The 27,963-nt window shown below is 40.3% G+C and overlaps 1 protein-coding gene across 1 annotated transcript; it reads left to right on the forward strand.

Annotated features, from left to right (window-relative positions):
- Nucleotides 1–290: 290 nt before the first annotated feature.
- On the forward strand, nucleotides 291–24,753 carry LOC307126203 (uncharacterized protein). Its single transcript, XM_079816631.1, has 6 exons — nucleotides 291–341; nucleotides 12,756–13,145; nucleotides 14,052–14,370; nucleotides 14,832–14,930; nucleotides 15,151–15,229; nucleotides 23,117–24,753. The coding sequence occupies exons 2-5, from the start codon at nucleotides 12,764–12,766 to the stop codon at nucleotides 15,191–15,193; spliced, it is 843 nt and encodes a 280-aa protein (XP_079672757.1). The 5' UTR covers nucleotides 291–341; nucleotides 12,756–12,763; the 3' UTR covers nucleotides 15,194–15,229; nucleotides 23,117–24,753.
- Nucleotides 24,754–27,963: the final 3,210 nt, after the last annotated feature.

Below are 27,963 nucleotides of genomic sequence, written 5' to 3' on the forward strand. Positions count from 1 at the left end.
TTTCAGTTTCATTTATTAAATGCATTTTTAAATCTAATCTACTTTTAAATATTAAAATCTTCGCACAGGAACACTCAGGTAAGATTAGGTAGAGTTAGAACAGCCTTCTATCTGTACCACTTTTTCTACTCCGCTCGCTGTTTTGCTATTATTCTCATGCACTGACTCGTTTTCTGGTTGGACCAAGTGTGCATAACCAGAGGATAGAAAGGCTATGGGCTATGGGCTACTTTGTGATTTTAGACAGCAACTTGTGAACAGGACTTTTATTTTGGTCTGGCGATGTGACGTCATAAGTCTGCGTCGCGACCCTGCGTTAGTTGTGAATCGGCTGAAGAAAGGTTTGTGTTTTAAAACATTTAACGTGTTTGGATCGATATAAATTAATAGCGTTCAGTCGATTTTTATCATTATTAGAGGAGATCTAAAACGAAATCTTTCTCATTAAATGCACAATTGTATTATTTCTCTAACAGTAATAATGCAATTTAAATCTAAACGTCCAATCCACACATGAGAAACAGAAAAGGTGCGTCTCATCTCGCGTCGTATATTGTGAATCATTTCATCGTAAACACGAACTCGGACACTGGAGAAAGTTGATGGATTAAAAGAAGGTTTTTAATACTCCTAGTCAATTGAATCAAATGCTTCTAATGCTGCGTTCACACCAAACGCGAATAGAGCGTCAAAATCGCGGCTAGTTGGACGCTTGAACATTTTGAATCCTTTCGCGCGTCCGCGGCGAATTGGACGCGCGTATAAATTGAGTGTTTGAAGCGAAATAGACGCGCATTCAAGGCGCTCCAGGAGAAATGTCATAAAACACTTCTGTTTCTTTTCATTTTCATTAAAAATATATATTAAGCATTAATAGCCACACAAATGTGTCAATGGCAACTCCTACATTATCTTCACTGCATGTATATTTAAATATCCTTAAAAAATAAAGTTATGAAACTTCTCTTTGCCCTCAGTCAAAACGATTTGGCAGACAACAAATTATAGATTCATGAGAGCAAAGATCGACCGTTAGATCTACACAAGACGAACCACTACAGGACATCAGAGCCAGCGGCAGACGGCAGAAGGACTGGCCGAGGAAAGGCTGCCTTCGCCGGGGTTATGAGCAGTGATTGCCCGGTGATTGCCTGGATCTCACAACTCCAAAAACACAAGATTATTTTTTTAAATAGGCGCTCTCTTTATATATAAACCACAGATTTGAGCTTTAAACCATTGGCGTAGGAACTGGGGGGGACGTGTCCCCCTCAATATTTGAAAATGCTGCATGTGTCCCACCCAAAAATTAGCGCAGGGACAAAAACTGTACATTTGGAACTTTTATTTTGAAAGCGCGAGTGCGACAAAGATGATATTCGGTTTCGCCAGCAATTCAAAGCCAGAGTGATATGTCCAGTGCTTAATTTGTAAAGTGGGAGGTCCCGGAGCGCAGAGGGGGGGTGGATCCGGCGACTCAAAACGCAGGTTGGAGGTAACGGAACAAAACATTTTTTACACTGCCTATAGCAGTGCTTCTCAATCTTTGTTCAATAACGTACCCCCTATCATTTTTTTTTCTCAGCCAAGTTATTAAAAATCATTTGAGATAGAAATAAAAGTTATGACTATAGTGATGTGCCCAGTCAGAATTATTAGATTTATTAAACAAATGAAAAACATTTGCAATAATAAACAATATCACTACCGATAACGATCATCATATATAAATAAAATATAGGCCTATATTTTAAATATATATATATATATATGCGGGTGACATTATTTTTTACCACTTTCATTAAGTTTTGCTTTGTAGAAAAAGTCTTTCTTTGAAACAAATTTCGTTTTGTATAAATTGTATATTAATTTTAGTAAATGTTGCATTAACTAATTGCTTGTATTTAATAAATAAAAAGCAAATATAACAGACAATATAATAATCGTGAAATTGAGGCACCGGTGCGCCGCGTTCACTTGCATTGCGCGTGAACTGCAGCGCATCTAATCATAAATACATTAAACTCAGCATAGGCCTATGAATACATTAGCCATTAAATATATTTGTTGCATTGGATGGTATCCTTTCTACAACCGACTATGGCTTTCTCGCGGCTCGCATCAGCAGAGCATTGCGTCAATAGACCGCAAAACAAACAAGGCCGCGTGTAGCCTATTCAAGGCAATTTTTATTTTTATTTCAGAACATGCACTGCACGGGTGCGAAATGTAAAAAAATACACTGCATGAATTGTTTTCACAAGCAGTTATTTTTCGGAATATTAAATTAACCAAGAAAAAAAAAAGAAAAACACTCCATCCAGATAAACAGCAACAGGCTATTGTGGGACTTAAATAAACACAATGAAATTTCACATAGTAGAAAATATATATATATATATATATATATATATATATATATATATATTCTACTATGTGAAATTTCATATAGGCCTATTCTACTATGTGAAATTTTATTTTCGTTTGCTTTATCACAAATATTTGATGCCATTACATGTGCTTTAGTACTCCCATGCTCAAAAACCTTTTTCCTTAAGGCTCTTTGCTTTTTTTTTTTAAATCGGGCGCAGATGATGTCACTGAGCCCGAGATCCACTCTTTTGCCAGTTTCAAACCTGCAGTTTTTTCCGGACCAAGTGATCCCACTTTTTTTACAAATGGCACAGCCCAGTCCAGTTTTGACCATTATAAGCCAGGGATAACTTTTCTTTTTCTCTGTAAACTGAGCGTCCGTCCAGATTTGCCAAGTTTGAGTGTCCCCGACAAATGTCTGCTTCGTCGGCATCACAATCTCTCGCAGATTCAAAGTGCCCATCAGCCGTCTCGTCGTCATCTTCATCCCCTTCCCCGTGTGGGTCATCATCATCCCCGCTAACGATAGGTGCAGATTTAGCAGCATCAATAGGGCTCGGGCGTATGACGTCATTACTTTGCGTGGCGGCCATGTTGATGGCCTCATTTGCTGCTACTCGGACTACTGCGCACTGTTTATAGACGTGCTCCCTCTCAGTCGTGTGTCTTAATTTGGCGTTATTATTGGAAACCATTGTAAACCGTTGCTGCATTGTGGGGTGTAACACTAGATCACATAATCGCCATGGGAAAAAGTTCGAAAATGGATTAACTTTCCACCGCTTTCCTGCTTGGAGACACAACCACGGAGACCAAGTATCCGAGGTAACAAAGAGTCGTCGGCTCGCTTGGATCGCGCTTGTAAGACAAACTGTTACCTGGGGATATGGTGTTGGCTGATCGCGGCTTTGACATAAAGGACAGTGTGTGGGACTTATGTGTGCCGAGGTAAAGATCCCTGCTTTCACAAAAGAACGCTGTCAGCTGGATGCAAGAGATGTGGGGAGCACAAGAAAAAATGCCCACCTCCGAATTCACGTGGAAAGGGTGATTGTAACCGTCCGCAAGAAGTACACTATTTTGTCAGATAAAGTACCGATTCACATGGTGTTGCCAAGCAAGGACGAAGACATGACATTCCTCTATAAGATTGTGTATGTATGTTGTGCTCTGACAAACATGAGCCCTAGCGTTGAAATAAAATAAATGTGCATTAAATACAGCTATAAGTGTCTGTTGCATCCATACCCACAATCTTCAAAATAAATATACTTAAATCAATATAATGTGCAAAAGCAAGAAGTGTCACACAATCGCAATAACCGTATAATGTGCAAAAGCAAGAAGTGTCACACAATCAGATATTTTTCAGTGTTTATTTGCAAGTAGTGCAACCCGAGAACACAGAACGGTGCAGAATGCTTCAAGGTAAAAGGTTAACGTTACATAGGCTTCATGGTCTGCAGCTCCTGAACCCATCCATTTGTGAACTGCAAATTTCATATAAATCCAAACCGTTAATAGTTCCAATTTTGTCCATATACCGGTCCCTGGCTTCCCTATTTAACGTATCCCGGTAAATTCCACATCCTTTTCGGGATTTTAACATAGTTTTTCTTTCTCCCAACTCTGCTTCTCCTCGTTCGATTTGCTGTATGTTTACATTCGCGAGGCCATCAACATGGCCGCCACGTCCCAGAATGCAACGCAGCGCCCGAGCCCTATTGTAGGCGTACTACTGCTCCTGTGATCAGCGGACACGATCTTTATTTGTTTGGGATCTGACTGGCCAGCGTATTTAAAAAAATTAAGCAAACTTTGTTGTCTTTTTGACATTTTTACCAAACGAGGGCGAGGCTAACAGCGATCTCAAGGCTTCACAACAAGCGCGAATAGCATGTGTCACTTTAAGTGCTTCACCTTTCGTCGTCCCTCTCCCCTCCCTCTCCTCTGTCTGAAGCCCCGCCAGCGACAGGCAGCGACAAAATCGCTGGCGGTGTGAACGGGGCTTTACTCTAAATTAAACATTCACCTCAAAACGCATCGAAAGTTGAACACATTTTTTTATGGAACTTTCATAGGGAATAAATACGAACACGACCAATAACATTGAACACTACACAAATAGTTTTTTTTTTTTTTTTTGACGATTAATTTGAATAGTGACATATGAGGTGCCGGATTCAATAAAAAAGGTTCCGGATCCAACATCGGAGGTGCCGGAACATGTTCCGGCGTGTTCCGGCTCAAATTAAGCCCTGGATATGTCCCATTTCATGCTATACAGTATTTGAATAACCACCATTCGCCCACCAGATTCATATTCTTCACTTTTCACCTATAGTCGGACTCGGAGCATCTGATTGGCAGAGAGAAGTTAACATTACACTAGGACAGTGCTTCTCAATTATTTTTTGTCACGCCCCCCCTAGGAAGAAGAAAACATTTCGCGCCCCCCCAGTGCTCGCTGGTTTACTGAAGTTGCATTCACAAAGCGGGACGATTGTCGCAATATTCAGCACGTTTTCGATGAAAAAACTCAAGCGGCTTATCAGCGTGATTGGGGTGTAATGTCTGTAAGTGACGCCTTAATTTATTAGGCTTCATACTGTCCGCTGCCAACATTTTTAGACACAGTAAACATACCGGTCTTTCTTCGTCTCCCACCGTAGTCGCAGTGAAGCCAAGCGCAACATACGCTTCGTCATATTTCCTCGTCTTAGCTTTCGGGAGGCTTAACGTGTTTCCCTCATTATCTCCGTCTCTCTCCGACTTTCTTTTCATCCCTGTTAAATATTTTTCCATGGTGTTTGTTATCTACACTTCAAATCTCCTGCTCTTTGATGTGTGCTCTTGTTCGGGGCAAAAAAAACACTTCCTGAAAAAGTATTTTCCCCGGGGACTCGCGCGCCCCCCCTGGTGTCGCTTCGAGCCCCCCCTGGGGGTCGCGCCCCACTATTTGAGAAGCACTGCACTAGGAACATACAAATACCAGAGCCATAGAGAGAGAGAGTTGCGACAACGGAAGTTCAAAACGCTTGATAGTCACGTGATTCATGTAGACCTCGAATAGTTCCAGGAAGTGCTTTGACGGGCAATTCAAATTGATAGTCACAGTGACAGAACTGCGCTTTTTGGTAATTAATAGTCAATAAATGCATTGATTTTCAATAATTTTATTACACATCGACATGTGTATGTAGCATGAGTATGTAGTTACAGCGATGTTGTTTTTAAAATATATATTTTTTTAATGATGAATAATCTACACAAGCAGGCTTTAATGTACAAGTTATTTTGATTAAAATGTGCTGATCATTTAAAATCTTACTGATTAAACGTCTTACCTTTTAAAAGTGCATCACAAACGGTCTGTTCTGCTGTAACTCTATGGCGCGGCTGCTACTTCCGGGAACTATTGAGAGTCTCCGCGAGCCGCCATTGCTGTAAAAAAAAACGTTCCATTGGAGTCTATGGAGTTGTCGCAACTCTCTCTCTCTATGGCTCTGACAAATACGTTACCGGTGCGCACCAGCTTTGAAATGGAATATGACTCGACTTTGTATGAGGTAAATTAGTCTCAGTCAAGCAGTTGAAATTACAGGGTTCCTGCGGGGTCTTAATGTCAAAATTTTATTTTATTTTTTAATTTAAAGCTTTAAAATGTCTTAAAAACGGCCAGATTTTCATCCGAGGTCTTAAATTTCATTCAGTCTAAAACCTTATTAACGTTATTAAAGTTATTAACATTACACAGTAGCAAAATGGTAAACTACAAAGCGGAGCTCTAGAGTGTTTGCTATGCCGCCCTTAGAGCGTTCGTTCGGTGTGTTGTAGTTCTTTCTGGGGAATATTGGTGTTGGTACACGTATGCGGTGATAAAACCACAAATCCTCGTGATAAAGGCAATTACCTGCCCGCAAAATACGTCTACGTTTAATAACGTTGTATTTTGTTGGACAGAATGAGGCAGACAAGCATTGTTTTATATTATTCTATACAGTAATAAAGTCTGCACTCAATCACCACTGCATACCTTATTATTATGAAAATAGTGAAGGCTTGAAGAACTCAAATACACCATATCTTGATGCAGTCGTGTTTATTGTCTTGTTTATTTCATCAGTCAAAGCGTTTCTATCTTCTGTTTAGCCTACATCGCTAGCTTTAGGATTACTTCTCTGAGGCAAATGTGGAGTTTCTGCTCAAGGGCATCCAGTATGAATTAAACGTTTGGGTAACAAATAAGAAAAATAATACTTATCTCTAAATAAATCTATATGACAATCCATGTTTTTCTCCAATGTACAGTTTTTCCCCCGCAGTGGATGCATAAGAGGCTCATATTGCATATTAAATACATAGACTTTAAGAAATTGATATCACAGATAAAAAGCACAGATAAAACCGGAAACCGAGGGTGACGCAGATATGACGCAATCGACAGGCGCAATCACACGTCCCGGTTCCTTGGTTAAAATAGCAATTTCTCACGATTTACAAATAGTTGGAAACATTTGGGATATTCTAAGTACTCAACTGAACAAAATATATAACACTGGCCTAGTGGTTTCTGGATATTTTACTGCAAAAATCCTACATAGTTCACCTTTAAATCCTTAGACCTTTCTAATGATATTTAGTCATATGCTGTCTGCAACAGGTAACCCAGCAGTTTTCTGTAAAATATAAATGTTAATATTATTATATTGTTTATTTATTCTTAAATACTCTATTTTTTTATATTTAATGTTATTGTAATAGTAATATTTCAAGTTTTGTTAAATATTTGTATTTATCGAATATAATAATTATTATTACTCTCATTAATTATAAACATTAATATATAAAATGTTATATGCATACATTTTTCATTTGTAAAAAAAAAAAAAAAAAAAAAAACATTTTAACCAGAATAATCGCAGTTTGGAGTAGCCTGTTCAATCTCTATTAGGCTATTAATATGCTGTTTTGTCTATCTATTCTATTTGAGGGCAAGTTTGTTTTAGCCTATTTTCTGCCAACAGAAAAGCCTATTAACAAAGATTGCATCCTTTTATAGTTAAATGGCAATGAGATTAAAAAATTATATGGGTTCCAATGGGGACATTTTTGTCCAAAAGGCGCTGAGAGGAAGTATTTTGTGTACCTAGTGCAAAATAGATTTTTTAAAGGAAATGGGGGTGAAATAAATGAGCACTTACTGCACATTTCAATATGCAGAAACTTGTTTTCCCGTTACATTGTCACATGAGCAAAACATACATGTTGTACCATGTCACCATACTGTATATTACTGTTATGGTGGGATGGACGTTGATTCATAGTGGCCAAAATGTCCCCCCCAAAGTCAAAGTCGTTCCTACGCCCCTGGGTTAAACAACTACATTCTCACCTGAAAAAGTCTTAAAACTTAAAAATTTTGTGACACAATAGTAGTATTTTTAAAATATGCAGGGTTTCTCATCACGTCACTTTACCACGTGACCGCAGCGCGCAGGCTCCTGATTGGTTAGCGCGGCGCGAATTGACGCCAAAGATCACATTTTTGAACTCGGGCGTCAGACGCGAATTTGCTTCAAACGCGTGAATGCACAAAAGCACCACTCGTGTGTAACGCGCAAGGCGCTCAATTTGCGTCATTCGCGCCGCGGGACCTCCAGACGCGCGTCAACGCGCCTTTCCATTGACTTAACGTTTAAAGCGAATTCACGTCTGACGCCCAAGTTGAAAAATTTTAAGGATATTTAAATATACATGCAGTGAAGATAATGTAGGAGTTGCCTGGACCACATTTGTGTGGCTATTAATGCTTAATATATATGTTTAATGAAAATGAAAAGAGGCAGAGTGGTGTTTTATGACATATTTCTCCTGGAGTGCCTTGAACGCGCGTCAATTTTGCTTCCAGCGCTCGATTTCTACGTGCGTCCAACTCGCTGCGGACGCGCGAATGTATTCAAAATGTTTGCGCGTGAAACTAGACGCGATTTTGACGCTCTATTCGCGTTTGGTGTGAACGCAGCATAATTGCTAATGGGGGTGTTTTCAGAGCACCCGTTTCACAGGTAACTGTCTGTCTTCAGAACACCCCCCTTGTTTTCACTTCTTTTGGATTAGCCCAACCCACTGGAGAAGAGAGACAGATTGAAGTAACGTTAGGCTACTTTGCTGTATATTATTTATTTAATTGTGAGAGCGTTTTCCTAGTCAGTCCTCTTCTACTATGTCAGGGGTGTCCAATCCTGATCCTGGAGGGCCACTGTCCTGCAAAGTTTAGCTCCAACCCCAATTAAACACACCTGAACCAGCTAATCAAGGTCTTATTAGGCATACTAGAAACTTCCAGACGTGTTGAGGCAAGTAAGAGCTAAACTCTGCAGGACAGTGGCCCTACAGGACCGAGTTTGGACACCCCTTACTATGTCAACAAAGACAGCGGCAGTGTGGCAGGATTTTTTTAAAAATAGAAAATGGGGAAAAAAGACGAATGCAGATTTTGCAAGCAACAGTTTGCATATCACAGCTCGACGACAAACATGTCATATCACCTAAAAACGGTAAGCTAACTTGTCTGCGTTAGGTTGCCCCGTCTGTTTTGAGTAGGCTACATGAACATATCAGAATTGCCATTTTTCAATGTTTTTTTATTTGGAGCCTAATGCGCGATGCGCTGTGGCCACTGTTTGTAATAGTTTTGAGTTTATGCTTTATTTTTCAGTTATGCACTTTATTGAGTTTCTGCTCTTGATCTGGCTTGTTTAATAAATATTCCTTTTTTATTAAAGTGGGCGTGCCTTTTGTGTTTAAGAGTAAAGGCTTTTAGTTATTAATAGTCTATTCGTGTCTCAGCCGCGAAGCTGAGCTGATCCTGTGTTCGAGCTGCACAGAGCAGCTGAAATTATAGTGTCTGTCAGTTTTATAATGGGTAGATGACAAATAAGGGTGAAACAGCATTTTTTTAAACAAAGTTCTAAATTGCTCGAGAATTGTATGAATTTGTAAAGTTCAAATACTGTTGTTTTTGAAACTGTTAGAGGTTAGCATATTTTTTTTCTCGTCATGTAATTTATTAAGCTTTTCTCACAGCTCCAGGCAAAATATGTCCTGCGGTGTGACATGACAATACTATAAAATTCAAATATTGAAATATGATTAATTTCAAATACAAATCAGGTATGTTTTAAGTTTAACAAGTATTCTTAAAGAATGATCATTAAAATTCTGCATATATTTTTTTTCACAGCTGTTTTTTGAATATATTCTTTGCTTGTGCCATCTTTTACCACTCACTCCAGTGGAAATATTGTGTAAAATTAGAAAAAATATTTGAAAATGTTTATAATTTTTTAATATAGTTATATTATGCAACATTTTCAAATGTATATAATTATTTAAGCTAGTTAACATTGTAAAAGTAGTTTAATTGTGTTTGAAGTGATGTCACATCACAGGACATCCCGTCACACCACAGGACGAAATGAGACACTGTATGAACATTTATGGTGAAATTTATTGAATACTTTTGTAACAAACAAATTTATTTGCATCTCTATTTGAACATTAATGAAAATACAACATATCAGTACAATCTTATTACTTAGTGTATGAAATTGAACTAAAAACATAGTGAACAAGACATTCTGAATAATTTTTTGAGTCGCAGCTCTTTTTGTCGAAGATCTGAGGGTAGGTTGACGTGCTTGCTTAGCTTTATTCCAGCGATGCTTTTGAACCCTCTTTTTACTATTGGCTTTTTTCATGCCATTGAGCATTGCTTTTAGCTCCTTGTTTTCTCTTTCCAGCCTCTTAATTTTTGAGGTCAACTTGGGTGGACAAACCTTTTGGGGGGGGGGCTTGGAATTGGGGAAATAGAACCATGAGCAGGAGAAAGATGAACTGGACTAAAGGACACATCAATTTCTTCGGGTGATGGGGGAGTAATATCCAAAATGGCTGCCAAATCCTCCTTCTTCTTTCTGTTCCTTGCCTTTGGCCCTGTCCCAAATGACACCTTAAACCCTCACGGTTTTCCTCTGAGTACGCACTTTCACAACGTAACGCCGCTTTGACTGCCGGGAAGAAGTCCACTGCGTAGCTCGCACCAGTGCGGGCTCGGCAGAAGTGCGCATCGAGGGTGCATATTGACCTCAAAGGGGTCGCTCACGAGCACCCTTCTGAGACCTTAAATGACCAATGGGACACCCTGTGGTCTCATGGACTTAACGAACACGCGCACGCAGCGGCCATTGTAAATCCACAAGACCGAAAGTGCACATGAAGTGTGCCATTTGGGACAGGGCCCATAGTCTTCTTCCATTCCTCACGAAGCTTTGCTCTCATGTTTTGGTCTCATGTTTACAAGTCTGACTTGTAACCGGAACAAGTTGTGGGTTCGAGTCTCAGGTCCAGCAGGAATTGTCGGTGGGGGGAGTGAATAACCAGCGCCCTCCTTCACCCTCAATACCACGACTGAGGTGAGACCCTTGAGCAAGGCACCGAACCCCCAATTGTCCCCGGGCGCCACAGCAATATGGCTGCCCACTGCTCTGGGTGTGTGTTCACGGTGTGTGTGTGTGTGCACTTGAATGGGTTAAATGCAGAGCACAAATTCCAAGTATGGGTCACCATACTTGGCCACACGTCACTTCACTTCTTCACTTCTTTTCTTGATATCTGTTGATGTAACAGAGACAGCTGTTGATGTTTTCTATACAAGTGTACGTCTTAGAGAATTTTTCACGAACTCAATTTCCCTATTATATATATATATATATATATATATATATATAAAGAGACAGATATATATTTATGTTTAATATTGGAAACATAACAGACGAGAATCTAGCTAGACATCTGACTTAATTATGTCACACTACAGGACGGGCTGTCACACCACAGGACTTTTTCACCTTTGCCACTATTTTGAGTCATTGCTATACAAGACTGACCTTGGGCCTTACAGAAACTGAATAAGTTAATTGTTTTAAACCTGAATATGATTCTTTTTGTAAAATATTTTTCTTTTTTCTCTAACTAGATCAGTCACACCACAGGACTATCAAAAATGGACACGTTCATGGTCTGACAGAAATGATGAAATTTATCAAATTAATAAGAGATTAACACTCACCTTTTAACCTCTTTAGCACATCCAAACATCTGGGGGATTTCCTGGTAGGGGGCTTGAATAAAAGACCCCTATGGCTGTCCATGTAACTGCCAGTACAAAAATCTAATATCCTATGACACACTGCAGGACAGCATTTGTGTTTCAAAACTAAATGTACTGTAAATATTATTTTTGTACTTTTTAGCATTTTGAAAACTTAAGTTAATTAAGTAAATACATGCAAAATAATGCCAAGGCGTTTATTAGCTGCTCCAAACATTTCTGCTTTGTTTTACTAATATTTACATTTGATGAGTCATCAATGTTACAGTCACACCGCAGGACATTTTGCTATTCACCTTGAAATATGAACAACACCAAATTTTACGTCCCATAATCATAATATTGAAATAAAATGAAGTTCTATGCCCCACTGGCATGTGTTGTTTTAGTTGAGAAATGCAATTCAGTAAACATTTACACTTAATTACAGAAAAAACATGCGTCACGTCATCTGCCCTAATACATATGACAAAAACAATTGTCTAAATTATGTTGCATATTCCTAAAAAGTTCTTGTGATGATATCACTAGTTGACAACATAGTACTATATTTTCGGAAATCATAGGCTATGATATTGCGCAGGTGCACATGATGCAATGCTGTCAGAGCCACAGACTTGTGTGTCAGACTCATTTCAGTGCAAAATAATCAGGTCAAAAACGATTTAATATAGTGCAAATAGTCTACTAGTATTTTATGTTTATTTATAATTCATTTAGGCAGACAACAAGGCCAACAAGTACTGCGCACAGTGCGCAGCTAATTCATTTAAAGTTTTTCTTCCTAACATAATTTTTAGTCGAAAATTTCAGGTCTTCAGTCGACCAAGATTTTCTTTGGTTGATTACAGCCCTAGAAATCACTCGCGCCAGACACTCTATTCGCGTTTGGTGTGAACGTAGCATGAGAGCTCGAATGAATCGCACAATGACGAGACCTGCTGGTCAAACCAGTGTGAATGCAAGGAGAACACAAACCCATGTCTAATTAATTACTGAAAATGTTTTCTTGAAAATTGATTGTAATATGTAATAAAATGTATTATAGTACAAATCATTAAATACCACCTTTATGTATAGTTTGTGTTTTGTTATTAATTTGTACTGCTGGGGGTGGTATTACTTTGATAAAGACGCACCCAGATATTTAGTTTATTTAAATTTGTTTTTCTTTCTGGTAATTATTCTCATCTTAAACATGACACAGAAAAACTCATGGTGAAGCGACTGAGATCCACATCTATTATAAAAATGGCGTTTATTAAAGAGGAGAGTGAAGACTTGAAGATTGAAGAAGTATTCAGTGTGAAACAAGAAGATACTGAGGAACAAACAAAGTTGGCGTTTATTAAAGAGGAGAGTGAAGACATGAAGATTGAAGAAACATTCAGTGTGAAACAAGAAGATACTGAGGAACAAACAAAGATGGCGTTAATTAAAGAGGAGAGTGAAGACTTGAGGATTGAAGAAACATTCAGTCTGAAACAAGAAGATACTGAGGAACAAACAAAGTTGGCGTTTATTAAAGAGGAGAGTGAAGACATGAAGGTTGAAGAAACAATCAGTCTGAAAAAAGAAGATACTGATGAACAAACAGGTTGGTTTCATTCTCAAAGCTCATGTGATCCTTATTAAAATGTACATCTCTAAAGAAATTAATGATATTTTTGAAGAATGTCATGTGAGTGTCCTAATTAAAGTGGTTTTATTTAACATGGAGCGGACTTCCACATTAAACGTTATGACATGAAGTCAGACTTTAAATTAGGAAAAATACAGAAGTAGCTTAAACAAATCAATTATTTTGAGTAACATTAAACACAAAATCAATCAATCATTTATATCACTGAATTATGCAACTATATCTATCGAAAAATATTTATTTTGCATAAAAGAACTGATCAGCGAACATAAACAGAACCTGCTTGAAGTGCGAGAACAGACCTCATTGGTTCTTTCTGAAGCGCAAACGTGCTGCGTAAACACAAGAAAGAACCAATGAGGTTCATTCTGAAGCTCAAACGTGCTGCGTAACACGAGAATGAACCTCATTGTTTCTTGCTGAAGCTCAAACGTGCTGCGTAACACGAGAATGAACTTCATTGGTTCTTGCTGAAGCTCAAACGTGCTGCGTAACACGAGAATGAACCTCATTGGTTCTTTCTGAAGCTCAAACGTGCTGCGTAACACGAGAATGAACCTCATTGGTTCTTGCTGAAGCTCAAACGTGCTGCTTAATACGAGAATGAAGTTCATTGGTTCTTGCTGAAGCTCAAACGTGCTGCTTAAAGCTATGGTCTACGATTTCAAAGATTGTTCATTATTAATAACCTTGTTTAGATGCTGGTTATGGTTCTACAGTACAATCCTAACAATATGAAGAGAAAAAAGAATGAAAAAAATCCATTCACTCTATTGGGTGTACACCCGCAGAGAAATTGACCAATGTAAGCTGTCCGGCCGGACGGCTTACATTGGTTAACTGCTCTCATCCAATCCCCAGCTCCACTCGCGTCTCCACCCACCGCACCCCACCCCGCCCCCTCCTGCGACATGAAATTTCGTGGGCAAGTAGGCAGCATCAACTCAGCAATGGAGAAAAACCAAACAGACAGCAGCAAGCGGCCTCTGCTCGCCCCAACAGTCAAGGTTGGAAGGAAGCGTAAATCAATTGAGGAAAGAGCAGAGATTAAAAAAAAATGTGAAGAACGCCGGACTCAAAGCCGAATCAATATAGGGTCCGCCATTGCCCGTTGGAGGAAGCTTCAGAGAAACCTTGGACTTAAAACCGACGCTGACATGGCTGACTTTTTGTTGAGCAGGTAAGCATTTATTTATACTTTTATGGTATGGTGTATTACATAAATAGCTTTTTATCAGTCTGACAACATGATCATGCTGCCGGTCGGCATTGGAATGTTAGCCGTTTAGCATCGCCTATCACGGGTCAAAGTAATTCTATTTCTTGAAGTGCTTGACTATTTCAATAGACCTAATGTTAGCGGTTTTCTGTTCGAGCCGATAGAACATTGCATGTGTTGCTAATCTTGCGTGGGCGTGAACTCAAACGTGTGCCTCTGAGCTATTTTGTTACGACAATGGTGACATTGAATTGTTGATGAAGCAACTAAGTTCAAGTGTCGAAAGTCAACTTTACATATGATGTGTCATTAGCAAGGTCATTAGATTGAAGCGACTAAGCAATGTTGTGAAAGTAAATGACGTCAATCAATCATAATTGTATGTGTTCATTACTTCAAGGCTTTGTGTTCACTTCTTTCAGCTATGAGAGAGGACCAGTTTCATCTACTCCAATGAAGACGGGATTCAAAGCCCCACTAGCTCCAGCAGCTTCAACCATTGTTTCATCAGATACTGACCGGTAAGTGCGAATTTAGACCTTTCTATAGCTTCAATATATGTCCATGAAATTGACACCTTTTAGCTTTTCAGGACACGGGGGAAGAGAGTTGTCTGCTTTTCAACTCAGGGTGTGAAGACATTTTAAACAGTCAAAAGACAAGGATGTGAGATCTCCCTTTACAATCCAAAGGCATATTTCAATTGATGTTGTTTTTTGTTGTTGTTTTTCCCTATTTTAGTGGTGGTGAATTCTCAGATGAAGATATTGCCCCCGTCGTCTAGGTGGCCGCGTTGAAGGACCCACGGCCGGAGAGTCAGGTGTGCTATCATGGGAGGTCTAAAAAAGTAACAACAACAACGTCTTTTATATAATAAGTAATCCCGATACACACGCTCAAAACACCAACTTATTGCTGTTAAAACCTATTTGAGTTTTTCCGTTTTTAAACCAGTGGCGTTAGTTATCAACAGCTTTCTCAAATTACTCCGGTAGACTACAAAGACTAGCTATATAGTGTTAAAAACCTAAGCTTGGCTACTAATGACATTATAATATACATTATGTTTAACGTGCATTTAATAACTTAAAATGTTGCTTTACCTGCGAATCCGACATTGCACATGGTACATCTCTGTTCCGATGTTTACTCCTGCTTGACTGAGTGACGTTGTTCAGGTCGTTTCCCGGTGGGAGGGATCAGGTAGCACAGAGGGGAGGGGTGGGCGTGTGGAGGGGCGGGATGAGTTTTTTAAAAATTCAGGCTTTCTCGACTGATTTTCAACATCGTAGACTACAGCTTTAATACGAGAATTAACTTAATTGGTTCTTGCTGAAGCTCAAATGTGCTGCATAACACGAGAATGAACTTCATTGGTTCTTTCTTAAGCTCAAACGTGCTGCGTAACACGAGAATGAACCTCATTGGTTCTTGCTGAAGCTGAAACGTACTGCGTAACACAAGAATGAACCTCATTGGTTCTTTCTGAAGCTCAAACGTACTGCGTAACACGAGAATGAACTTCATTGGTTCTTTCTGAAGCTCAAACGTGCTGCATAACACGAGAATGAACCTCATTGGTTCTTGCTGAAGCTCAAATGTGCTGCGTAACACGAGAATGAACCTCATTGGTTCTTGCTGAAGCTCAAACGTGCTGCGTAACACGAGAATGAACTTCATTGGTTCTTGCTGAAGCTCAAACGTGCTGCGTATCACGAGAATGAACTTCATTGGTTCTTTCTGAAGCTCAAACGTGCTGCGCAACACGAGAATGAACTTCATTGGTTCTTGCTGAAGCTCAAACGTGCTGCGTATCACGAGAATGAACTTCATTGGTTCTTTCTGAAGCTCAAACGTGCTGCGCAACACGAGAATGAACTTCATTGGTTCTTGCTGAAGCTCAAACGTGCTGCGTAACACGAGAATGTCAAAAGTCAAGTTAACATGCTTGAGCTTCTGTTTACCACAACCGATGTGTGAGTTGGTAATTGCTAATATGTGAATAAAAGCCGAAATTCAATCTGCTCATCATATAAAGCGATCGTGTCTCTTCAGAACATTTTGGACTAAAGGATTAAGTCATATGGATTAGTTTTGCAATCTCTTTATTAACTTTTTGGTTATTTAAGTTACTACAGTAATTTTCTCATTTCTTTACATTTGGATGATGCCTGCAATTGTATTAAAGACATTCAACAATTGGGTATAATGGCTTTAATAAAAAACAAAACGTAATTTGTGAAACAGAGATTACATCCATAATAGTAGTGTTAAATATAAGAAAGAGAGAAAAAATGGACATAAAAGACATCAATTGTGGTAACAACACAATGTTGCAAAACAATGTCAGCCATCACAGTATTACAGCATTTTTGTAATTCAATAAACTATATAGTTATATATTGATTACTCTGCTGGTAGATTGGGTAGATTTTTCTTGCTTATCTCGGGTCTGTTCGTTCAGAATAGTTGTGCCTTAACATTGTACACCCGTGGTGAGATTTTGGATATTGGTTTGCGAATTTCCGACAGTTTTATGGACAATCTTCGACTCCTTCCTGAGATCGCTAGGACACCCGAGGCTATGCACTCTACCCGGCCGGGCGGAAGTGCTCGCAGGCGGCGTCGAGATCGTAAACAAAGGCGGGGGAAACGCGGAGGACTGAGAGCTAAGCTAAGGCTAAAGCTAAGGCTAACCCCACATCGGCTCTCTTTACCCAGTATTTTCCTTGCCAATGTACGGTCGCTAGTGAACAAAATGGAGGAGATTCGACTCAGCATCACACACAGCAAGAAACTTTTGAACTGTAACGTCCTAATCTTCTCGGAAACCTGGCTAAATGGCGGAATACCGGACACCGCTATTGAGCTAGCGGGACGCCACACGCTCCGGGCGGATAGAACATTAGATGGCTCCGGTAAGACCAGAGGTGGTGGATTGTGCATTTACATTAACAAAGCCTGGTGCACAAACTCTGCTATTGTTGGGAGTCATTGTTCAGCTAACCTCGAGTTTCTCATGGTTAAATGTAGACCGTTTTATCTACCGCGGGAGTTCACTTCCACCATTATAACTGCAGCCTATATTCCCCCGGATGCTGATGCCAAGCTTGCTATGAAAGAACTTCACGCAGCCATCAGTAAACAACAGACTGATCACCCGGAAGCTGCTTTTATTGTTGCAGGTGACTTTAATCATTCAAACTTAAAGTCAGAGCTACCCAAGTTTCACCAGCATGTTTCCTGCCACACCAGAGGAAATAAAACCTTAGACCATGTTTACACAAACATTGCTGGAGCTTACGTTGCGACACCCCTCCCCCACCTGGGACAGTCAGATCACCTTTCTTTGTTTCTCACCCCCCAAATATGCACCCCTCATCAACCGTGTGAAGCCATCAGTTAAGACCATCAAGGTGTGGCCTGCGGGGGTTGATTCCTCACTCCAGGAAAGGTTTCTACACACAGACTGGAGTGTGTTTGCTTCTCAAGCCACCAGTGGCGCTCACACGGACATTGACTCCTACACCTCCTCTGTATTGGATCATATCAATACCACCATTGACAGTGTTACAACCCAGAAACAGATCACCACATACCCAAATCAGAAGCCATGGATGAACAGGGAAGTGCGACTTCTGCTGAAGTCACGCAATACTGCCTTCAGATCAGGAGATGCACAAGCCTACAGTACGTTCAGGGCAAACCTGAAGAGGGGCATCAAAAAGGCCAAGCACTGCTACAAGCTAAAGATAGAGGGTCACTTTTCCAACTCTGACCCTCGACGCATGTGACAGGGCATTCAGGCCATCAGTGACTACAAACCCACCCACTCCACCCCCACAGCCACTGATGTCAACTTCCTGAACAAGCTAAATTACTTTTATGCTCGCTTTGAAAGAGACAACAGAGAAACTGCCACCAAGGTCAAACCCTCAGCTGACCCACCAATCACACTCTCCTCCACAGATGTCTGCAAGTCACTGAGCCGGATCAGCGCGCACAAGGCTGCTGGACCAGACAACATCCCTGGTCGTGTTCTCAGGGCATGTGCGGAGCAGCTCGCTGGGGTTTTTACAGACATTTTCAACCTGTCTCTTGCCCAAGCAGCTGTACCATCATGCTTTAAACGCACTTCCATTGTGCCAGTGCCAAAACACTCTAGCCCGAGGTGCCCTAACGACTACCGCCCTTTGGCACTCACACCCATCGTCATGAAGTGCTTTGAGCGGCTGGTCCTGGAACACCTAAAATACTCTCTACCATCCACATTGGACTCACACCAGTTTGCCTACCGCAGCAATAGGAGCACAGAGGATGCCGTTTCCATGGCACTGCACTCTGTGCTCACTCACCTGGACAATAAGAACACTTACGCACGCATGCTGTTTGTTGACTTCATTTCAGCATTCAACACTGTCATCCCAACCAAGTTAATAGCTAAACTTGGAGACCTGGGCATCAATACCTCAATGTGTAACTGGATTTTGGACTTCCTAACTGACAGACCCCAGAATGTTCGTTCAGGACTCACCTGCTCTATTTAACATTACATTTTTAAATTTTTATGCATTTGGCAGACGCTTTTATCCAAAGCTACTTACATTGCATTCAAGGTACACATTTTTTTACATTTTGTCAGTTCTTGCTTTCCCTGGGAATCGAACCTTGGCCAGCGCCACGCTCTATTGTTTGAGCTACAGGAAAGTAGCCATGGATGAACAGCAAGCTCCACATCCATCACTCTTAACACTGGTGTACCACAGGGCTGTGTGCTAAGCCCGTTTCTCTACTCCCTCTTCACTGCCGACTGCAAGCCTGTGTATGGATCTAATTCCATCGTCAAGTTTGCGGACGACACTACGGTGATTGGTCTCATCAGCAACAACGATGAGACTGCCTATAGGGAGGAGATCCAGCACCTGGCCACATGGTGCACCGAAAATAACCTGCTCCTCAACACCACCAAAACGAAGGAGCTAATCGTGGACTTCAGGAAGGAGTCAAGAGGCACACACGACACCATCCACATCAATGGAATGGCTGTTGAACGTGTCTCCAGTTTCAAGTTCCTGGGGATCCACATCTCGGCGGACATGTCGTGGACAACCAACACCTCCAGCCTGGTCAAGAAGGCTCACCAGCGCCTCTTCTTCCTGAGGACACTGAGGAAGAATCAGCTCTCCTCGGCTATCCTGGTGAACTTCTATCGCTGCGCAATAGAAAGCATCCTGACCAACTGTGTGGCAGTATGGTATGGGAGCTGCTCTGTTGCGGAGCGCAAGGCACTGCAGCGGGTGGTGAAAACTGCCCAGCGCATCACAGGGACTCCACTACCTGCCATCGAGCACATCCAGAGGAAACGCTGTCTGCATCGAGCTCGCAGCATCCTCAAGGACTCCTCTCACCCAGCCCACAGACTGTTTTCTCTCCTGCCATCCGGCAGGCGTTTCAGGATCCACCGGACCAGGACCAGCAGACTAAAGAACGTTTTTTTCCCCAGAGCTGTCTCTTTACTGAACTCAAACCCCCGTTGATCCACTTCCCTCATATACTGATAACTCTCCTACCTCACATCCGCCTTCACTTTATTTGCACTACCGACTGTTTATTACAGTAACAACTGTTTACTTATGCATTTTGCACTACCATACCTTAACTGTATTATGCTCATTTGCACTGCCGACTGTTATTTACAGTACCAACTGTTTACATTTGCATTTTGCACCGTACTTCTAACTGTAATATGTAATCACTTCCACTGCACTTTTACACTTTTTTCGGATAGCTTCTGTCCATAATTTATTGCACTACCTTAATCCACTGCCATATTCCTCATTTTAGCCTAACATATCATTTTATACCTCTATCTGCAAAGTTCTGTTTATAGTAATAGCCATCTGTATATTATATTATATTCATAGTACATATCCACCTGTAAATTCTGTTTATAGTAATAGCCATCTGTATATTTACTCCCTGTACATACTCACCTGTAAATTCTGTTTATAGTAATAACCATCTCTCTATTTATAGATATATTTATATATATTCAGTACATATCCATGTCCTGCACTTATGCAAACGTTGTATATCCTGCTCTTGCTGCTATTGCACTTCTGGTTAGACCTAAACTGCATTTCGTTGCCTTGTACTTGTACTTGTGTAATGACAATAAAGTTGAATCTAATCTAATCTAATCTAATTATTTCAATACTAGGTCTGGTCTTAGTGGGAGAATGTAGTCTATCCATTTTCCCCATAGCTTGACAAATTTGTCAGACTGTAACCGAAGATTCATTGTTAACCTCTCCATTGTGTAGATTTCGTACACAATTCCCAGCCAAATGCTAATTTCCGGTATTTCAGGTTGTAACCATTTTCTGGTTATAGCTTTTTTTTCAAGCTTATCAACAGAATCCTCATTAAATATTTATCAGATTTGTCTTCTATTTCAAGATTTGTAAGACCAAAGCATAGAGTTAAACAAAATTGGATGGGTACCTTGAATATACTCTCTAAACTTCTGGATTTCTTGTCAATATTTCTGAACTTTAGAGCATTCCCAGAATATGTGGCTATGGTTGGCCAGGGGTGAGGAAAAATCTAGTGACATTTTTCCAACCTAATTCTCTCGAAGTTGAGGAATTCTATCTATCTATCTATCTATCTATCTATCTATCTATCTATCTATCTATCTATCTATCTATCTATCTATCTATCTATCTATCTATCTATCTATCTATCTATCTATCTATCTATCTATCTATCTATCTAATCTATCTATCTTTAAAGTGTTGATTACAGCATTATTTTTAGATCTTTTCCCATCACATGAAAGGCTGCAGTGATGAACATTGAGTACACAGACAGTCTGTTGATCTGCTGTCGAATCCATATCGTAAACGCCTGTTTGTAAAGCTCTGTTGATGTCCTCTTTGAGCTCTTGAAACTCTTTCTTGTTGTCTTGATGGAACTCGTCTTCAAGTCCACTTCCATGTCCCCATCTTGCTATGATTAGCTAGCAATTTGTCATTAGCCTCAGAGGCGCCTTCAGTGTTCTGTATTGTTTTCTTACCTTTAGCTTTTTGTCTGTCTTTTGTCATGGCCCAAGACTTTTTCAAGTCAATTAGAGGAGATAAAATCGAGTAATACTATTAATTTAGGCCAGGGTTTCAAACACATTTTACCTGGGGGCCGCTGGAGGTAGACTCTGGGTCAGGCTGGGCCGCATCAAGTGTTCCACATTAAAAGTAGCACAACTGATCCAATCTTCATAATCTTTATTATTAACAGTTCTTCAACATGAATGTTTCTTCTGAACATGAACTGTTCCTCTGAGTTTGAACTAAATATAGCCTATAGAAATAAAATCATGTAATATAAAATAATGAATGATTTTAATTTTATTTTAAATAGACTAATTCACAGCAAGGCCGTAGCCAGGTGAAACAGAACAGTGAGTAAAATTCTAGGTCTAATTCTAGTTGAGAAACAATCTTTTTGGGACTATTTGTAAACACTATTTGCATTAATTTGCGTCAAATATATTATTAGTCCCGATATTCTTTGTATGAGTCAATAAATACATAGATCCGCGACAGACTTTCAAATTCTCTAGTGGTCTGGTGGTAGAATTTTTGTCAACCGTGTCAAAGGTTCCGGGTTCTAATCCGCTCTCATATAGTTTTTCTTCATTTAAATCAAAGATGTTCATCAATGATTGTATAATAAGGCCATGGACACGTTTGCATTTTGTTTTGTGATTTCACCGGAAAGAATAGAGTCTCTCTCAGCAACGGCATTAAGCGATAGATTGACATGCTCGTCTGTGTGTGAAGACTGTGCAGTGTGCACGAGCCAAAAGAGAACGTAAACCCTGCACACTCTAATTTAATTAGCCATCTCAATCATTTTGACATTGACGAGCGCTGTTAGACCACATTCGTTTCAACTGTCTAATAAGGCTTTGTTCGTTTGTTCCTGTCAATCACGCGGTGTCAACCAATTATACTGCACGAGGGAGGGGCGAGCCAACTCTCTCTCGCACACACACACACACACAAAGGAGGCAGCAAGCGCTGCACACGCAACGACTCAGAAAGGTGCTTTTCAGAGAAACGCGCGGGCCGCACTAACACTAAACTTTGATGTCAAGAAGGGGGCCACAAAATATCATCCTGTGGGCTGCGAGTTTGAGACCCCTGATTTTGGCCCTTTTCGTCACTTAGTTGGGAGCAACTCGTTCTCAAGCTGCCATCTTGCTGTCGCCCAAACCGGAAGCCTATGAAGCACTGACGTGGAAACCAGGTGCAACATTGAGCCATGAATGAACAAGTTATAAAATTCTTTTAGTCCAAAAATCAGCATCATTCACCATGGATTTAATGTAGTAATACTATCTGCAATTGTGGTATTGTGACAGAAATAGACAAACGTCTTATTCCAGCACTTCAAAACTATAATATTATAATATTTAAATGTTATTTTCAATGTGATGAACAAAACATTATTTGTTCATCCTTCAAATATTGTCCCCATTTATAAAACTAAAAGTTTTAGGATGTAGGAAAACTCACACTACAGATAATGATACAGTGGCTATAGGATCTAGTATATATGTTGTTTGTTGCCTTAAATGTCTAAATGTTCTGATGTCTACTGCTTTGTGCCATTAAACTGGTGTTATTGTCTCTGTTCACCTTAGACCTGATGCTGAAAGAAGAGAGTCAAGAACTGAATGAAATGGAAGAGAAAGATCATGATTTCATAACTGGAGAAAAATCTTTTAGTTGTTCACGGACTGAAAAGAGTTCTGCACAAAAAAGAGCAAAGAAAACAGGAACTAGAAACGTTAAAGTCCACATGGGAAATCAGAATGGAAAGAAGCGTTTCATGTGCTCTCACTGTAAAAAGAGTTTCAGTACTAAAATGATCCTCAAGACTCACATGAGAATTCACACCGGAGAGAAGCCTTACACCTGCACCCAATGCGGAATGAGTTTTACATACAAGGTATCCCTTGATATCCACTTGATAAGTCACACTGGAGAGAGGCTTTACACCTGCAAACAGTGTGGGAAGAGCTTCTCACTAAAAGGAAATCTTAAGACTCACATGATAATTCACACTGGAGAAAAGCCTTACACCTGCAAACTGTGTGGGAAGAGCTTCTCAAAAAATAGACATCTTATAGGTCACATGAGAATTCACAATGGAAAGAAGCGTTTCATGTGCTCTCACTGTAAAAAGAGTTTCAGTACTAAAATGATCCTCAAGACTCACATGAGGATTCACACTGGAGAGAAGCCTTACACCTGCACCCAGTGTGAAATGAGTTTTACATGCAAGGCATCCCTTGATATCCACTTGATAAGTCACACTGGAGAGGACCCTTACAGCTGCAAACAGTGTGGGAAGAGCTTCTCACAAAAAGGAAATCTTATGATTCACGTGAGAATTCACTCTGGAGAGAAGGCGTTCGTCTGCCCTCAGTGTGGAAAGGGTTTCAGAACTAAAGGAAACCTTCAGACTCACATGAGAGTTCACACTGGAGAGAAGCCTTACAGGTGTCTTCAGTGTGAAGAGAGTTTCACATATCGCACAGACCTGAAACGGCATATGCAAACTCATTCTGGAAAGACGCTGTCGTGTTCCTCAGTGTGAGGAACCATTCCATATGTCTTCAGTAACTTTAGGTTACCCGAAGACATTGTGTCCGATAGAGACTCACAGTTGACCTCTCGTGTCTGGAAAGCCTTCTTTCTTCTTCTTGAAGTTCCTGTGAGCTTGTCTTCCGGCTATTACTCCCAAACCAATGGCCAGACTGATCGCAAGATTCAAGAAATTAGACATTACCGCTTCCAACTCGGCCACCAACTTCCTGTTTCCTCTTCCAGAGACTTGTTTACTCGGACCAGTTAGCATCATCATCCTTGTCTTCTACCTGCAAGCAGAAAGACTCATCAGTTAAATGTGACTGTCATTTTAACTGCTTATGCTCATGACACCTGTCTGAAGATCTTCAAAAATCACCACCAACGCTTTAATAAAGAACTGTTACGTTTACCTCTGTCTTTTTGTTTCATGACAATAATAGAGATGTCTTATTTAATCATAATTAGATTTTGGTTATGAAAAGTGACCACTGAACAGCATGAGTAGGCTAAAATACGAAATATGTCGGGAGACATGGAGGGGACCGACATGATTTTGACCACTTCATTAAAGGTTTGTTTTGTAGAAACTTGCTTTAAAGTGAATTTGTTTTGTATCAATTATATCTTAATTTGAATCTATGTTTAATCAAACAATTGCCTGGATTTAATAAATAAGAAGCAAACCAAGAATGTCGGGTGTGGATTGATGTGGGTACAAACAAACCCACTAGGGCATATGTTTCCACGTCTTTCTGCTTTTATTTAAATTTTTTAAATGTATGTCTCAATTATAGCAGGCTTATAGAAAGTTATTATGATAGGCTATTTGTGGCTTTAAAGCAATAGGCTATATTGTATAAAGTAGTCACAATAAATGCGGCGTGTCTTATAGTGCTGAATTACAGAGCTGGTATAAACATTAAAAAAATAGTTTATTAGCCTACTTATTTACATTTCATCTGCTGTCAAAACTGTGCTAATTACATAAGCCTATAACATAGGCTATGGCTATCAAGCCAGGAACATATTCACTAAAAGGCAACATTGTAGCCTATAGTGCATAGGGCAGATCAATTAGAGAGCACATTGCTCTAACAAAACAACAACATAACACTCTATTCTGTGCACATGTAAACTGAACGAATAAGCAGGCCCTGAACAAGAGGCTGACGTCAACCCCCACTTACATAACGTTCCAAAGTTCTTATTAATAGTCTCATCTGTCAGACCATGGCGGGCCTACATAGAATACCATGGCCTACCTTACCTGGCTACACAAGGCGGAGTCGTCTGGGTTTTGAATTAAAGATGCTGATGATCTCGTCATAATCCAGTGTTTCTGTCAGTTCTCTTTCGAAAGACAACAGGGTCAAATTGTACAAATGTTCAGTCACCATTGATGCTCTCAAAGCGAGTGTTCATCCTGTGTGTAGCGGAGAAAAGTCTTTCAACACTGCAGGACGTCATGGGTAGTGTGATGATGGCCCTTAAGACATAGTTAATCTCGGGGAAAATATCAGCAGCGCAGGCATCCAACAATTCAATTAGTGAGGGCATTTTGTCTTTGTAAATTTCGCATCACTGACTGTTATCCCATACAAGTTGCATGGAGATTTTAGCAGTTCTTGTGTGCCAAAAGTTGTGGATGCTGGGATGAGGGAAGCTGAAGCTCGCATTGTTCCGTAGGTGTCGTCTTTAAATCGGCCATTCAATTCAGCCATCTGGTTGTCCAGAATACAGTTCCAGAGTGAAACAACTTGCAAAACACAAGCATGAAAATGAACTTTTTTGTTTGCATCTGTTGTAATAGGTTATCTGCATCTACAGTTGTGTTCAAAATGATAGCAGTCCAAGGGGTGGCAGTGGCTCAGTGGTTCATGTAGGTTGTCTACAAACTGGAAGGTTGGTGGTTCGATCCCCGGTTCCAACTGACCAAGTGCCGAGGTGTCCATGAGCAAGACACCTAACCCCAGCTGCTCCCGACGAGCTGGATGGCGCCTTGCAAGGCTGACACCGCCGTCGGTGTGTGAATGAGTGTATGAATGGGTGAATGTGAGGCAAAAATGTAAAGCGCTTTGGATGGCCGTAGGTCTGTTAAAAGCGCTATATAAATGCAGTCCATTTACCATTTTAACATCACTAACCAGATCAATCACTGTTTTTGGTAGAAATTATATTTCGTCATGGCAAATATTTTACTAGTAGGTGTAGCAGAGTAATAGAAAACCAACAGACCCAGCAGTCATGACATGCATGCTGCTGATTGTGTAATTGAATCATTATTTGAAAAGCACATGTTCAAAAAAATAGCAGCGTGGAGTTTAATTAGTGATCAATTAGAGGTTATTCATTCTGTGAAAAAACTGATGTCAAACAAGAGGCCCTTATTTAAGGACAAAGGCAGCAAATGTTGTCCTGTGCATTTCTCTAATAAAATTAGAAAAATGAGTAAAATGGGTCGTTCCAGACATTGTTCAGAAGAACAGCGTTCTTTGATTAAAAAGTTGATATGAGAGGGGAAAACATATAAAGAAGTGCAGAAAAATGATAGGCTGCTCAGCTTAAATGATATCAAATGCTTTAAAATGGCAACCAAATCCAGAAAGATGTGGAAGAAAACGGAAAACAACCATTCGAATGCCAAAATGGCAAAGATCAGCTCCAGGGAGATCAAAGAAAATCTAAAGTTACCTGTGAGTACTGTAACAATTAGAAGACGCCTATGTGAAGCCAAGCTATCGGCAAGAAGCCCCCGCAAAGTCCCATTGTTGAAAAAACGGCACGTGCTGAAGAGGTTACAATTTGCCAAAGAACTCATTGACTGGCCTAAAGAGAAATGGCGCAATTTTGGACCGATGAAAGAAAGATTGTTCTTTTTAGGTCTGGGGGCTGCAGACAGTTCGTCAGACGACTCCCAGATACTGAATTCATGCCCCAGTACACTGGAAAGACAGTGAAGCATGGTGACGCAAGCATCATGATATGGGGATGTTTCTCATACTATGGTGTTGGGCCTATTTAAATCGCATTCCAGGGATCATGGATCAGTTTGAGTACATCAGAATATTTAAAGAGGTCATGTTGCCTTATGCCGAAGAGGAAATGCCCCTGAAATTTGTTTCTCAACAAGACACGACCCCAAACACACCAGTAAGTGAGCAGCATCTTGGTTCAAGACCAACAAGATTAACGTTATGGAGTGGCCAGCCCATTAGAAAACTTGGTGACCTCAAAAATGCTCTTTCTGAGGCAAAACCAAGAAATGCAGAGGAATTGTGGTATGTCGTGCAATCGTCCTGGGCTTGAATACCTGTTCACAGATGTGTAGCAACTTAGGCGAAATCAGACACATAATCGTCGGTTACAGCTACTAATATGTTTTAAATGCTTGTGCTTTTGTGACGGAGCGGTACAGATTTCAGACACAAAGGAATTTTGACTACGCCACCCTGGGAATGTCACCCAGGGAAATATGAATGACACCTAGCAAATTGTCATTAGGTCACACAGGTTCGATTCTCTTTAATAAGGTAGGCAGAAATGTGGGTATCATATAAAAGTACAAAATTTGATTAGTACAAAGTTAAGTGAAAAAGGACAATCGCAAATAGTATCAATGATACAAGCAACCTCTGAAGGATGTTGAGGTGCACAACTGACAACAAATTCCAAATGAAATAAAAAGAGAGAGAGACCCACACACTCACAGAGCTGAGGCTCACCACAAGGGGAGTGATCACCAAGCTAGTTATCCAAAAGCACACGTTTCACACACACACACACACACACACACACACACACACACACACACACACACACACACACACACACACACACAACACTTCAAAAAGTGTCACACGGCAAACATTGGAGGAGCACCACCACCAGAGGAGAC

The sequence above is a fragment of the Gobio gobio genome, assembly GCF_949357685.1.
Source record: "Gobio gobio genome assembly, chromosome: 5".
NCBI classification, from domain to species: Eukaryota; Metazoa; Chordata; class Actinopteri; order Cypriniformes; family Gobionidae; genus Gobio; species Gobio gobio.

Excerpts from the sequence above, each read along its gene's own strand:
- LOC307126203 (XM_079816631.1), top strand. The coding sequence starts at position 12,764 with ATGGTGAAGCGACTGAGATCCACATCTATTATAAAAATGGCGTTTATT. Across the intron at positions 13,146-14,051 it reads AGATACTGATGAACAAACAG|CTCCACTCGCGTCTCCACCC; the intron begins GTTGGTTTCATT and ends TCCAATCCCCAG. Across the intron at positions 14,931-15,150 it reads GTTTCATCAGATACTGACCG|TGGTGGTGAATTCTCAGATG; the intron begins GTAAGTGCGAAT and ends TCCCTATTTTAG.